General features: G+C 36.9%; 1 protein-coding gene across 3 annotated transcripts; it reads left to right on the top strand.

Annotated features, from left to right (window-relative positions):
- Positions 1–11,036: 11,036 nt before the first annotated feature.
- LOC131606569 (uncharacterized) lies at positions 11,037–12,594 on the top strand. Of its 3 annotated transcripts, XR_009284885.1 has the most exons (5): positions 11,037–11,719; positions 11,847–11,913; positions 12,026–12,095; positions 12,181–12,294; positions 12,422–12,594. XR_009284885.1 is itself a non-coding variant. In XM_058878771.1 (2 exons), exons 1-2 carry the CDS (start codon positions 11,516–11,518, stop codon positions 11,994–11,996), a joined length of 354 nt encoding a protein of 117 aa, XP_058734754.1. In that variant the 5' UTR covers positions 11,037–11,515; the 3' UTR covers positions 11,997–12,407. The 3 variants fall into 3 exon arrangements, 1 of the variants encoding a protein (XP_058734754.1); XR_009284884.1 differs by having other exon boundaries at positions 12,026–12,294; XM_058878771.1 differs by lacking the exon at positions 12,422–12,594 and having other exon boundaries at positions 11,847–12,407.
- The last annotated feature ends 1,542 nt before the right edge of the window (positions 12,595–14,136 follow it).

Raw genomic sequence — 14,136 nt, 5'->3', positions numbered from 1 at the left:
AACACTAAAACCTAATTTAACATGCTAACAACCCTAGCATCTTCGACTTCATGCTTAACCCTGTCGAACCAAGAAGCTATCCTTCGGCCATACTAGAGTTCGATCCAAAATCTCACAAATATATATTTTCATCTCTAATTTACATTTTTAGCTTTCACCCGTGTTCTTAATTGTATTTGAATATAGTTTTTTAGATTACATTTTTATACTATATATTTATGTAAATAAGGTTGAATTCTCTTTGTTAAGTGTGAGTTTAAATTTGCAAGCATTTAGTGGTTGTAATATTTGTCAAAATTAGACAATTTATTTTAAAGCATTTCTATGCAAGTTTTTCACTAATTTTTAAAGGTCTTTTGATCACATTGGTTATTGCTACCTAATCTATTCAGCCACTAAGTAAGACTTCATGGCCATTACAACTGCTTGGAGAGCAACCAACAGAGTAAGACTTCTTAATAGTGTAAGTTCACAGGCATGCTAATGTTGGTCTCAAACTTTATTTCTTTTTACATGATCACCACTTCTCAAAAATAAGGAACAAGAAAACTGCAGACTGCATAAATTCTTGAGATTGAATTTGTTGCATTTTTCTTGTACTACACAATTAAATCATATATAAAATTCGATGTTTTATATTATTGATTGAACTGACTGGTAAAACATACACTTATTTGTATATGTGATTGTCTTGACAAAATGGATATTTTTAACTTTCATTATTGTTCTCTGGACTGGAATCTTTATAGAGTTTTTGTATTTGGTGATGTTGATGGACTGGAATCATTATTGAGTTTCTGTATTTGGTGATGTTGAAGATCAAGAAGTACCCGAGTAAGGGATGAGAAAAGTTAACTTAGAGGAAGATCAGGCTTTAAATCTCACCACCACATGCATATTTTGAAGACTTGAGTTCCATCGACGAGTCTGAAGTTGAAGCTGTTTCTAAAGGAATTGAACCGGTAGAGGAATTACTATCACCTGAAGCCTCATTTGAGCTTCGTCAACCGCAGGTAACTAAAGTTGAGTCACTGCAAGACTACTCTCCTGGTGAGTGTTCGATTCTTCGTATCTCTAATTATAAACAATGTTTTTGAAATTGGAATAACTACTAGCTCTATCTACATAATGTGATGTGTTGGTTATAATACTCCATATTGCATTTTTATGACAATAATTTGTAATAAATTCATGAGATAATGAAGTGTTCGAAGATGCTGGAGTGTCTTAGGAAGCAGAGTTGTTGTTCTTACGAGTATGTTTCTCTATATTATATAGTCATAATTTTGTTACTTTGATCAAGAAAATATGTATGATCTCAAACAATAATGTGGTAAGATGTTGAAAATATTGGAGTAGAAGAGAAGTTTCTGAAGCTGAAAAGAGATTTTGAGTGTCAGAAAAAATATTGGAATATATTAAGGGGAATACGAAATTACTGATCAAAATAATGAATATTAGCGGGAACTTGAAGTTAGTTATAAAAATATTGAATATTAACGGGAATATTAAGTTACTGAATAAAATATTAAATATTAACGAGACGGGAGTTTTACTCCAACAATACCGCATGCATATGCATAGTATTGAGTCGCATATTAAGTTGCATTCGAGTCATTGTAATGATGAAGTGGTTGCTATGATGTGTGAATGCATATTTTGCGAAGTTGAATTTATTTGATATGAATTGTTGATGCGTTGTGGATGTGATATATATGAAAATGTGAATATATATGTATTAATGATATATGTGTATATGTGAAATATGTGAACCATGTTGGTTGATGATGAGTACATGGGGTAAGAGATGTGATTACTTGAATACATGAAATATGATTATTAGACTTATATACAATTGTTACTTTGTGAATGTGTTAGAAGGCTTATGTACTTAGAATCTATATGTTGGTGAAATATGATTATGTACATTCTTTGGTAATTATGTTTGATTACTTGGAATTGTGGAGCTTTGTCGAATGAGTTAAACATGTGAATCTTAAGATATTGTATATGAATGCATGTTTATGTGAAGAGTGATGAATTCTTGAAATTTATATTATGTTTATTTATAATGATTTGAATTCTCACCCTTCTATTGGAATGTTACCCTTTGTTGGTAACGTGCAGGTATTCGAGAATTGAAGGATTAGTTGTCGTTAGTCCAAGTCGGGTTGTCGCTCTGATACGTAACACTCGAGGGGATGAACGCTAGTTATTTAGTTGTTTGATTTTGTTGTTGAATAACTATGTTGATACATGGAAAGTAATTGTTGATGTTAAAATGGTTTTAAGTTGAAAGATGCTATGTTATCAAAGTTGATTAATGTTGTTCCGCTGCTTAATGTTAATAAAGTTGATTCATGTGGTTTTAGTTCATCTATGAATTGGTGTTATGTATCTATGATGGCATGATATGGTTGTTTAAGTAAATTGTAATACTCCAATTGTTTGTCAAAAAAGAATTTTATAACTCTGATTTTCTTAATAATTACCGGGGTAGAATTGGGGTGTCACAAGTTGGTATCAGAGCAGGTCGGTCTGTCCAGCCAATGTTGTCTAATATTGTTTATTCCTGTGTACGCGACTGTCATACCCCAAATTTGTCCTACCCTTTAATTTCTAACTGGCTTTAGCTTCACATTTCATCTGCATCTCTCTATTAGGTCATTCAACATAACATCATGCATCATTAATCAATAAATCTGGTATGTGGTCGAGGATCTTGGTAATTAGAGTTCTCTGTGGCTTTAAGGCTTTCATCTCAAGTTACTCTTTCATCGTCAACATGCACCTAAGGCAAATGGATTAGGATTTCTTATTCATCATGACTGAGCTTGTTGACTACCATCTACTAAGGCTATTTGGTTTAAGGTCTCATGTCACTTGGAGCTTATGGGGTGAATTGTAAGAGAACGGGTCGCGGTACAAGGCATAAGAGACAAAAGTTTCTCTATGGTTCAAAACACGTCCTTCATTTCAATACTTGTGGCTTGTAACGCAAGTTACTTGGTCAAAGTTTAGATAAGTCATTGAAATTGATTTGAAGATTAATGGCTTAAAATCATAAAAAGAAGAAATAAAGAGGAAGGGGAATATTCATGTGGATTTCTAGGAATGCAACTTATTTGGAATTTAAGGTATCCATCACCATTGTTCAAAATCCATCCAAAATTGTCAAAATGTCAAGAAAAAAACAAATATGTTCATCATCCATTTCCAATACAAACATATTACAAGACATCTTTCAAATACATTCAAACACCATCATATCCAAAGTTCCATTACAATTTCCTTCACCATTTTATTAAAACTTTGCCCATTACAAATGCAAGAAGTCATTACAATCTAAAAGGGACTATAAAAAGTGAAATTACAAGAGGAAAAATGCACATTTTGACAAAATTGGCCCAGGATCTTTGACCTATGCTATTGACTTCCTAAAGCCTATCATACCACATTCATGTGATTGAATCTTCAACTCCAAAAGAGTCAATTCTCCTTCAATTCTTTTCCTCTTCTTCATGAGCTTTTAACATAACAAAACCTGCAGAATAAAACATGGGCATACATTAATTCAAAATCATGCGGCCAACACCAAGACAAAGGGTAACACTGCAAGGTTATGGACTATTCAGGATGTTCATCGGTCACAGCTCAAATTCTATACACCACACTTATCCATACTCAACATTTCAATCTATTCGCACTATTTCACATACATAAAACCACCTACAATTACAATCTAAATCTGCAACCATAATCAAAGGTCAGCATTCAAACCAAAAACCATACAATACATACAAAATCCTAGCCATTCATACAAAGGATCCTCCAAGCCAAACCGTGCCGAAGCCGAACACCATCCAAACACTTGAAAACCTGCATTAAGTTCACATTCAGATCAGCGTGTTCAAGCTATTCACATGTACATACACAGTCAGCTCAATTAAACCAACCATCCCAGACCAAGTACAGAAAATAAGGAATCCAGAATTCAAACAAGAGGAACGCGTCGGTTCGACAACAAAAGATTCAGCCCCTGAATTGCCAGCTCAGCTTTAATCACCACCCTTCAATTCCTAACAGACTCTCTGCAATCAACAGATGAGATTTCCTCATCAGATTCAATCACCTCAACCTATAAAAGCTCCCTTCCCTCCACAATTCAAGGTTCACGCCATTCTCCCTCGATTCTTCATTCATCATAACCTTCACTTCACCATTTTTCCACCTTTCACTCATCTCCATTCTTCAATTCTCAGAACACTCCTTTTTGATCTTCTTCACACCTCAAATCACCAAAATCTTCTCTAACCATAGCTTCGATCATCATCACACCACCATAGCCTCCACGATTCCGCAATATCTAATCACCATCATCACCCTCAAAATGGCAGAAGGAAAGAATTGGCATAACAGAAAAAGAAGGAGAGGATTTCAGAACAGAGATCGGTAACAGAAAATACTCTCACCTGTAACAAACTCAGAACGAACCGCAATTGAATCTTCTTCTTCAACCATCACTAAACCTTCTTCAATCTTGAATCTCTTCATACATCACCAGAAACTCTTTGAAGCTCTCAACTGAATCTTCTATTCCACAAAAAGATCGGAAAATCTCCATAATAGGATTCTTCTCCAACCTGCAGAATTCGCCACTTCATCATCACCATCACTCCGCTACGAAAGCAACAGTGAATCTCCATAAGTTCGGCAATTTGCGGAGCTCCATTCAATCACCGATCCAATATCGATCTTCATCCTCTCCATCGAGCCGCACACCCTCAACAACAACAAAGTCCATGCCCTCAAAAAATGAAACGCCAAGCTCGGAGAAAATGAAAAGGAAGAGCGAGAAACGGATCGAAAGAATCTGAGACAATCTGAGAAAGAGAGATACCGGGAAGAGATCGAGAAAGTGGAGCGGAGGTGTGTGGCGGATGAACGTTGATCTAACCTGAAGGATTGAGGTGAGGGACGAAGCCGTTCCATTCATATCACACAGCAGCGCGCGTCGCATTTCGCCGGTGAAGAAGAAGATCTCCGGCCGCCGTTAGTCCTTGAGAAAGAAGAAGGAAACTTGTTCGTTTGGATCTCAAAGGTCACAAGTAAATACCCTAATTTCCCTTTCTATATAATATGATTTTAGTATATGGTTTTAATCTGAAAATTAATTATGAATTGAATGGAGATTAATTGTATTAATTGATAATTGTTGACTAATTGAATTTAGTTGTAGATAATTTTTTTAATCAACATAATGTTTGGATATAAGTCTGAAAGCAATAATAATTGGATCAAAGAACAAATCACTATGGGCCTGATTTCACTACTATTGCGTTTTACACCCCTGAGGCCCAATAATTCATTTTTGGCTGAAAAAGAATCTGTAATAACAAAAAACGCTTGGGCCTACAGCGAACTGCTTCTCACACCCCCGGCCCATGGATTTCTTTCACAAAAAAAACTGACAATAAAAACTTTGTTTGGGCCAATGTATCTGGGCCTGCGTATCTGCTGTGTACACCATTATTTTCAGACTGAACCCCCCTGTTTTCATGTTTTTATAATTGAATTTGATGCTCCTTTTAGTATTTTTCTTTCTAGATTTTTTAGATAAAAAGGACATGTAAAAAATAAGATTTTGTTAAGTTCTAGAGATTAGATCATTACTCTTGTTAGACTTTAGGTAATACTAATTTCCCTTGTTAGATTTTAGACTATAGTAAAACTTTTGACATAGAAAATAAACAATAAAAATACTAGTTTAGGCTTATTAGAATGTAGGTTCTTTAAGTGCAATTTAGACTTGAATTAGAATTCCCTTAACACTAAAAACTCATAAAAAATAGTAGTATTTTTTAGTTTCATTTTCGTACTAATGCTTGAATCGTTTTTGTACTATTTCCATGATCGTTTTGTGTAATTGTTGTGTGAATTTGTTGCTTAGATTTTGGCCTTATTTTTGGCCTATGTTGTTATAACCTTAGTATGCTTTCCTTTAAATTTTAGTTTAGCTCTTAAATAGGAATTAGACAACTTAGATTAGAATTTAGATATAGTTCCCTATTGCATTCTTTTTCTTTTCAACTTTTAAAATACTTAATAAAAGGAAGATGCGAATCACATTAAGATAGAGAAATGAGTGGGATTCATTCCCTAATCTGTTTCTCAATCGCTCAGTGGCATAGAAACGAGTGGGATTCATTCCCTAATCTGTTTCTCGGTCACTACTTAATGGGAGAGAAATGAGTGGGATTCATTCCCTCATCTGTTTCTCAAACATTAATTAATGGGAGAGAAATGAGTGGGATTCATTCCCTAATCTGTTTCTCGAACATTACATAATGGGATGGAAGTGAGTGGGATTCATTCTCTAATCTGCTTCTCGATCATTATACATTTTTATGTGATTCGAATCGCAAATAAATTCCCCTAAAAAATACACAACCAAAAAACACACAAAACACCTAACAATGGTTCAAATTAAAACAAAGTAGAGAAAGTGGTGAGTGGCCCGGTATTGGGAACTGTTCATCACCTATCTACCCTAAAAGACACAAACCAATCATCTCTTTTCCTTCTTTCTAAGGGCATTGTTATTTCCGCTCGAACGCATCGTAGGCGATCCCTTATGCAAGAGCGCGAACGTTAACTCCGCCCAACTAAAAAAACACAAAAACAAACAGAAAATCGTGAGCCGAGCTACGGTAACTCTGATTCCTGAAAAGGATACGTAGGCAGCGGGGTAGGGCCCGTGCGAGTACAATTCTTTATTTTCCCTACATTTTGCATTCATTCGCATATAGATATAGACATAGTACACACCCTTTAGATAGAAACAAACATAGGTGGATACCATCGAGTACGATGGGCGTGAGGGGTGCTAATACCTTCCCCTCGCGTAACCGACTCCCGCACCTAGATTCTCTGGTCGCAAGACCCTGTTCCTTCCTTTGTTAGGTTTTCTGATATTCCTTTCCCTTATGGGATAAATATATTGGTGGCGACTCTGTTCATTTTTCGCGAGCGTGCGACAGCGACAAGTGTGTGAAACACTATCGGTACTTGTTGTTTTTCTGATCATTTGTCTGCGGGAGTTGGTTTGAAGTTAAGTGGGGGAGAAGCGGTGCTTCTCAAATATATTCAGTTGTAGCATGTTGGTGTGCTGCAGTTGGCGACAATACGAGTATTGTGGAGTTTTTTGTTTCTCGAATCGAAGGTGACTTGGATTTAAGACCTTGGTTGGTAATTAAGTCGGAACGTCTTGAAGGAGGATGATTAGACGTAGTTGATGGCTATTTCTAGAAGTCGAAATTTAGAGAGTTCCGATGTTCTAACTCTACGGATGGACTGTGAAGTTGTTGTTTGAGCAGCCTTACGTAAGATGTCGATGTCAGATCAGTGATTAAGTGAAGGGTTGTTGTATACCTTGCTGTAGGATTATTGGTAAGTGATTGAAATAGTGGTAGAGGCTTTTGAAGTTGTTGAAATATTCTGGATCACGAGTAGGAGTTGGAAATACAAAGAGATGAGTATGATTTCAATAATAAGGAGTGTTGGTAATGGTGTCATACCCTAAAATTTGCCCATCATATTTTAAAATATTTTGGCTTAAGCACTGAGAAATAAGCCTGACTATCTCTCTCATAAGCAACAAGCCCACAATTAGGGTTTTGCTTCTCTCAAGGTCAAATCAAGTTCTAAGACCTCAAATGGATCCCATGGCCTCATATGCCTCAAAGAATCCCCACATCAAGTTTAAAGCTCTGAATCACAAGATTGTCTAATCAACTACTCAAATGGTCAACAATCAATTTTTTGTCAATATCAATATTTTGAAGTCACATTCATCATTTGATCAAGGGTTGATCATGATTCATCATGGAAAGCTCAAAAATCACTAAATGTCCAAGTTTGTAAATTAGGGTTTCTAAGCAAAAGTCAACAGTACTTTGACTGGCCATAAGTCTCTCATACTTTATCATAAATTTCCCAACAAAGCTCATTTTGAAGGAAATTTAATCCTCTACAACTTTGATGTTGGGCCCAATACCAGGAAATGCACCATTTGAGAGATACAAGCTAAAACATTACAGGTCCTTTTGAAAGTCAAGAAAAAGTCATTTTTTCTCAAAGGGTGGTGAAGCAACTGGAAAACTCATCGAAACAAATACAATGAAGTCGCCATCGAACATCTATTTATCCTATACTAAGGAATGGAAAATATCGAAGAAAACCAAATAAACAAGCACAAGTCTCAGAAAACAGGTAAGGGAGTCGGTTGCGCAAGGGGAAGGTACTAGCACCCCTCACGCCTGTGGTACTCCACAGTATCCACTTTTGCTAATTTTCTAATCTAAGGGTGTGTGTGTGTGTGTGTGTATCATGCTATGTGTAAAGGGGAACATGCAATGGAAGGATATACAAAATAATAGAAAACATGCAAATAGTAGGCAAACAAGATAAAGGGAAAATGTCGAACAAAAGAACAAAAAAAAAAAGTTCGAACAAAATAAAGAAAAAGAGAAAAGTAGCCCGCTAGGGTGCTCGTACCCTGTACCTACGTACCTCCAACGTGCAATGGAGAAATCAGAGCACCGTAGTTCGGCTCAAAAGTTTCAGTTTCTATCTCGATTCGCGTCTCCTAGAGAAACGGAACCGAGCACCCTAAGGGAGCATGCAAACAACGAGCATCACAAAGATCCTAGCAAACATGGCATGTGAACATGCATCACAAATAAGAACATGTGAACAGGCATCGCAAAGATATCATACGAACATGCATCGCAGATAGAAAGACAAAACATGTGACAGGCATACACGAATGTGAGTGTGTGAACAGGCATCACAAGTGATAATGCGAACAAGCATCGCAAACAACATGTAACAGGCATACATGTGCAAGTGTGTGAAAAAGCATCACAAAGATATCATACGAACAGGCATCGCAGATAAGAAGATATTGAACAAGCATCACAAAGCTTTCATGCTAACAGGCATAGCAGATAAGAAGACAGTGAACAAGCATCACAAAGATATCATACTAACAGGCATAGCAGATACAATGATAGTGAACAAGCATCACAAAGATATCATACTAACAGGCATAGCAGATACAAAGATAGTGAACAAGCATCACAAAGATATGGCCTACGATCGAGCTCCGCTCGATAATCAAGCAAACTACCGAAGTAGTGATCAAACAAATGCACAACAATGGCACACAAACAAGTTCCGCTCATAAAGCAAACAAACTATTAACACTGGCCAAGTAGTAGAAAAGCGGTCCCGCCATAGCCAAGGGGAGCGAATCACCCGAGTCAACCAAGCATTAGACCTCACAAAAATGATCGGGCCATAGACAAGAGGAGCAGGTCCCTCTCAGCAACCAAGCCGTCACGGATCTGAAAGGAAAACGGTGCGTGCGTACACCGAGCATCAACGTCGAGCGACTCGAGCTATAGGAAATGCGGGGGTCCGATTGCATGAACCCTTTTCATGATATACTCGATAACAAGATCTTGTGCTAGTTCAGAAGCAAGCAACGCGTAGCATGCGCTTACTGAACAGACTCGATGAGACTGGGCGGGGGCTGATTGCTAACACTTTCCGCATGCCTTCCATGAGGACTTAACGGAGTGCCATGTAGGTCTTATTACACCGTGACTCCCTTTCGCAAAGCACAAATATAAACACACCAACAAAAACAGAGCCTCTTTCGAGGGCTTGGCCAGATGAATGTCTAGGTCCTACTTCTCATGGCAAATAAGATGCTGCATGCCTAACCTAATTCTCATGGCAAGATATGGTGCACGAAAGAGTAAAAGGGACAAGGGGACAATACTGAACAGATAGCAAATCCGCAATGAGCTAGCAAGCGTAAGCAAAGAAGTCCGGAATACTTTGCGTAAGCTAGCATCAAGCAAAGAAAGCATCAAAAATCTGACAGACGACATAAGCATCATCAAAATGCAAAGACAACACGAAAATAAATCGCGCGTCAATTCGGAATGTGTATCGGCACATCTGAATAATACACCTGCAAGAAAAAGTTGCAACAGGCAAGCAATAACAAACATATATGAATTGTGACTCGCACAGGGAGACGAACAAAAAGCAATCAGGAGAATAATGTCGTATCCCACAAATAAAGCGGGACACAAAGCCAAGCGCATCCATCAGAAATCGTACTCAAAGTTCCTCGCACAAGCTAACACACTTATTAGAAATAACAAGAAAATGCGAACAAAGTCGCACAATTGCATTATGAAACGAAATGAGAAACAAAATTCATAAATAAGCAAGACTAACACGTAAAATTATAGAAACAAAAATCTAATTGAATTCTAAAATAAAATCTAACAAGAATATTGTTTTTCATGGCATTTCATCTAAGAATTAGAACTAAACTATGTAACAAAACAAATAAATTCTAACAAGCAAAAGATATTACATGTTTTTATTCATTTTTTATCATGCTAAAATCTATCAACAATTATTGTTTTTCATACATTTTATTATACTAAAAATAATGGAAAGCAAACTAGTTAAAAAAGAACTAAATCTAATATGAACTATATACATAGGGGGTTTATTCTAAAATCTGGTGGTGCAAAAAGTAATTAGGGCGTAGAGGCCCAAAGGGAGTTAGCCCAGCATAGTTTTCGTTCTTACACTATCTAGACTAACAAAAAAGTAGTGATGGGCTCAGAATGGGGGTGCTGAGTCTGAAGATAGTGTGCAGTCTGGTATAAGGCGTAGGCCTAACACTGGTGCTGGCCCGTGGTTGTTTTTGTTCAATTTTTATTGTTCATGTGTTTTTTTCTGCCAAAAATGGCATGTCATGGGCCAATGAGGTGTAAAGGATAGCAAATCGTTTGGCCAATGGTCTTAAACCCAAATCCATGTCTCTAATCAGATTTTTGCTAATCAGACTATTTGTATACTCAGATTTAATACTAATTCTCAACTAATGCCAATTAAACCATTCGGATCTTTGTTAATACTAATTAATGTTCTAATTTCCAATTAACTCTAATCATTCAACTAATCCACAGCCAATCAATTTAAACATGGAAAGGGAAAATTAGGGCAAAGTTAAATGTTACCATAGCTTTCCACGTTCTTCTTCCCTTCACAAGACTAAACAGCGGCCGGAGATGCTCTTCTCTCTGTCAACGAACGTACGGCAGCCGGAGATCCTCTTCCTCATCAACGACAGTGATACATAGTTCCGATATACGCCGTTGCATCAATTCGGTCCTCGCTTGTTTCTATCTTCTTCTCCTACTTCTCCGAACACTCAACGGCGACGGTCTTCCCTTCTAACTCCGATCCAACTTTCTCCGTCATCGTAACACTGAAACCATACAACATCACTCTCTCTGCTTTTAATCTCGAACTCTCTTGTTCGCCTCTCACTCTCGTGGTCTCTCTTCTTCGTTGAACATGTTGTAGTGTCATTGTCGTTGTTTGCAGATTATTGATGATGCAATGAAGGCAAAGCGTGAAGATGATTGATAATGTTGAATATTTGACGACGATGATTGATGCGTGGTGTTGCCGATTGAAGGATTGTGCATTGAGTTTTGTGGATGATTATCGCCATGGAGGATTCTCGAAGATACAACGTGAATTGAAGAATGAAGATAGAGGAAGCTCGAAGAGGAGATTGAATCTCAAGTTTGTTACAAATTCAGTTAGATTTCTGTTACAGGTTTTCTCTCTTCTTTTCCTGAATTTTCTTTGGTGATTCTTTGATATCAATTCCTCTTGTTGATTCTGTTATCTGAGTTATGTTATTCTATTTTTTGTTCACCTTTTTGTTGTAAAATCATTTGAAGATTGGTGAATCAGTGGTTCCAGATGATGAAGATTGGAGAGTGAGGATTTATGGCGGTGGAGAAAAAAGTCTGTTACGTTTTTCTCCTTCTCTTTTTGTTCTCACTTTTCTGTTATGCTTTTTTCTGGTTCCGGTTGATGAAGAGTGGTGATGAAATTGATTTTTCGTTTTCTTTTGCAGAAGTTTGAGAATGGAGAGATTGAAGATTCTTGGAGGTTGATGATGAGATAATGGATTCGGTTCAGATATGGTTCGATTTAAGAATCAGAAGTTTGTTGATTGAAGTTGAAGATTATCATTGACTTTTGAAGGTTTTTGTGATGATTTTGTTATAGGTTGAAGAAGATGGAGAGAGAGATGAAGATTGATTGAAGATTGTTTCTGTTATGGCTGGAGATTTCAGAGATGATGAATGAATGAATGGTTCAAGCGTGAATTCAGAGAGAGAGGTAAAAGTTTGTTACAGCTTTCTCTTCAAGAGTGAGTTTCGGTTCTCCTTTGGTCATCCCATTTAAGAGTTAGTTATAACTCTGGTTTTGTAGAGTATTTTCTGAATTCTTCTTTTTCTATATGCAGGTTTGAGCAGTTTTTCTATGAAGCAGAAGGTTTGTGTAGTGTGGAGCTGCGGTTTAGTTATAAACATATGATATGAAGCCAAACAACTTTGTGTAATTTTCTGTAATTTTGTAAATTTAATTTTGGGATATTTGAGTTATGAGTGAATGTATGGACTTTTTGACTGAAATTGAATGGGCTTGGCAAATGAAATATAATGGGCTTTTCTTTTATATCTCAATTTTTTTTTATGGATGGTATGGACTTAGAAACTTGATTTATGGGACTTGAATGTAGAAATTGAATTTTTGTATATGTAAATGAAAATTAAAGCTCTTGAACTTGAATCTCGAACTTGAGTCAAATGGTCGTGAACCTCGACTTTAAATGAATGATATTCGAATCAACACTTGCATGGATACTCTTTTAGTGAATAACCTTCATTTCGCTTGCCAACTTCAATGGATCCCTAATTCGATTCAATTCATCAATCTAACTCAAACTTGTATGATAAGCCACCAAGAAATTGGAAGCATAATGGCGTCTTGAAAGCAACACTCTCCTTAAGCCCATAACCTTGTACCATGACCCATTTTTTCTGCAATTCACCTCACAAGCATGTTAACTTAATGACCTCGAACAATAGAAACTCTTTTAACTTTTTCTTCATTTTTATAACATTTATTTTTATTTTTGTGAATTTCATTAATTTAAATATTAATAAAATATGAAATAATTAAATTTAATCATGAGATTTATTTTATGGCCATATCAAGTGATCCAAATATCAAGTATCTCATGGAAATTTCGTTTGCCCTTGATTGAGAAAGATTGAGACAAAAATAGGAAGTTTATATGGTGATTTTCAATCAAATATTCAATGATCTATTGCATTATTCTTTGCCAAAAGATTTTACCTAAAACTCCATCAATATAAATACCCAAGCATTCGGTGAGCAAGGGGACGAAAAAAGAGGATTGGAGCAACCAAGCACAATAGGGTTTCAAGGTGGAAAAAGATTCAAGAATAGGAGCACGTTCGAAATCTTTCTCAACAGGTTTCAATCACTCTCAATCATCCAATTCAGTCCCTAAGGCTTCCTGGAACACAACCCAACCATTGTTGAAGCGTGAGACATCCCAGAACCTTCCCTACGAAGTTGCACTGATTTGGTAAAGATTGGAACTCCAAACCTTCGAATTACACAATATAAGTTATGTTTATGCATTCATTCATGTTCATTGCATTATTTTGAGTCGATTTAATGCTCTGCTTTTGAGTTTTTACGCAAGGATGAAGGAATGCCATTGTCAGGGCTTCGGAGGTCCCTTCTTTGTTGCCCATGTTACAGGAATTTTCAGGCCTCGAGACCCTCACCATTGGATTCGCAACCCCCTTTTTAGGAGGTTTGGGCAAGTTTTCTATGCTGTTTGCTCGTTTTGCAGGTGCTTAAAGAATCCTCCCACCGGAGAAGACGGTGGAAACCGTCGTGCATGGATACCTGGAGAATTGGACTGCAGGCGTGGCATTTCCTCGCGATGGCATTGGCTGGCCAACAACGCTAGTTTCTCTCTCATCTCCTAATTTTCCATTCAACGTCTCGTGGGTCCCAATGTTGACTCAGACTGGCAAGTGGCATCTGGATCGTTTTTTCATATTTATTGTTTGTTTGGTGTTTCGTTTGCAGCGAAGAAAATTGGCACAAATGGGAAAAAGCGTGTGCCTATGACCAAGA

The sequence above is a fragment of the Vicia villosa genome, linkage group LG5 (genome assembly GCF_029867415.1).
Source record: "Vicia villosa cultivar HV-30 ecotype Madison, WI linkage group LG5, Vvil1.0, whole genome shotgun sequence".
NCBI lineage: Eukaryota > Viridiplantae > Streptophyta > Magnoliopsida > Fabales > Fabaceae > Vicia > Vicia villosa.
This window is presented reverse-complemented; position numbering and strand designations above follow the sequence as displayed.

Bases quoted from the DNA above. Each gene is read 5' to 3' on its own strand.
- LOC131606569 (XM_058878771.1), top strand. From the start codon at position 11,516: ATGATTGATAATGTTGAATATTTGACGACGATGATTGATGCGTGGTGT. The intron at 11,720-11,846 runs GTTTTCTCTCTT...AATCATTTGAAG, and splicing joins CAGTTAGATTTCTGTTACAG to ATTGGTGAATCAGTGGTTCC.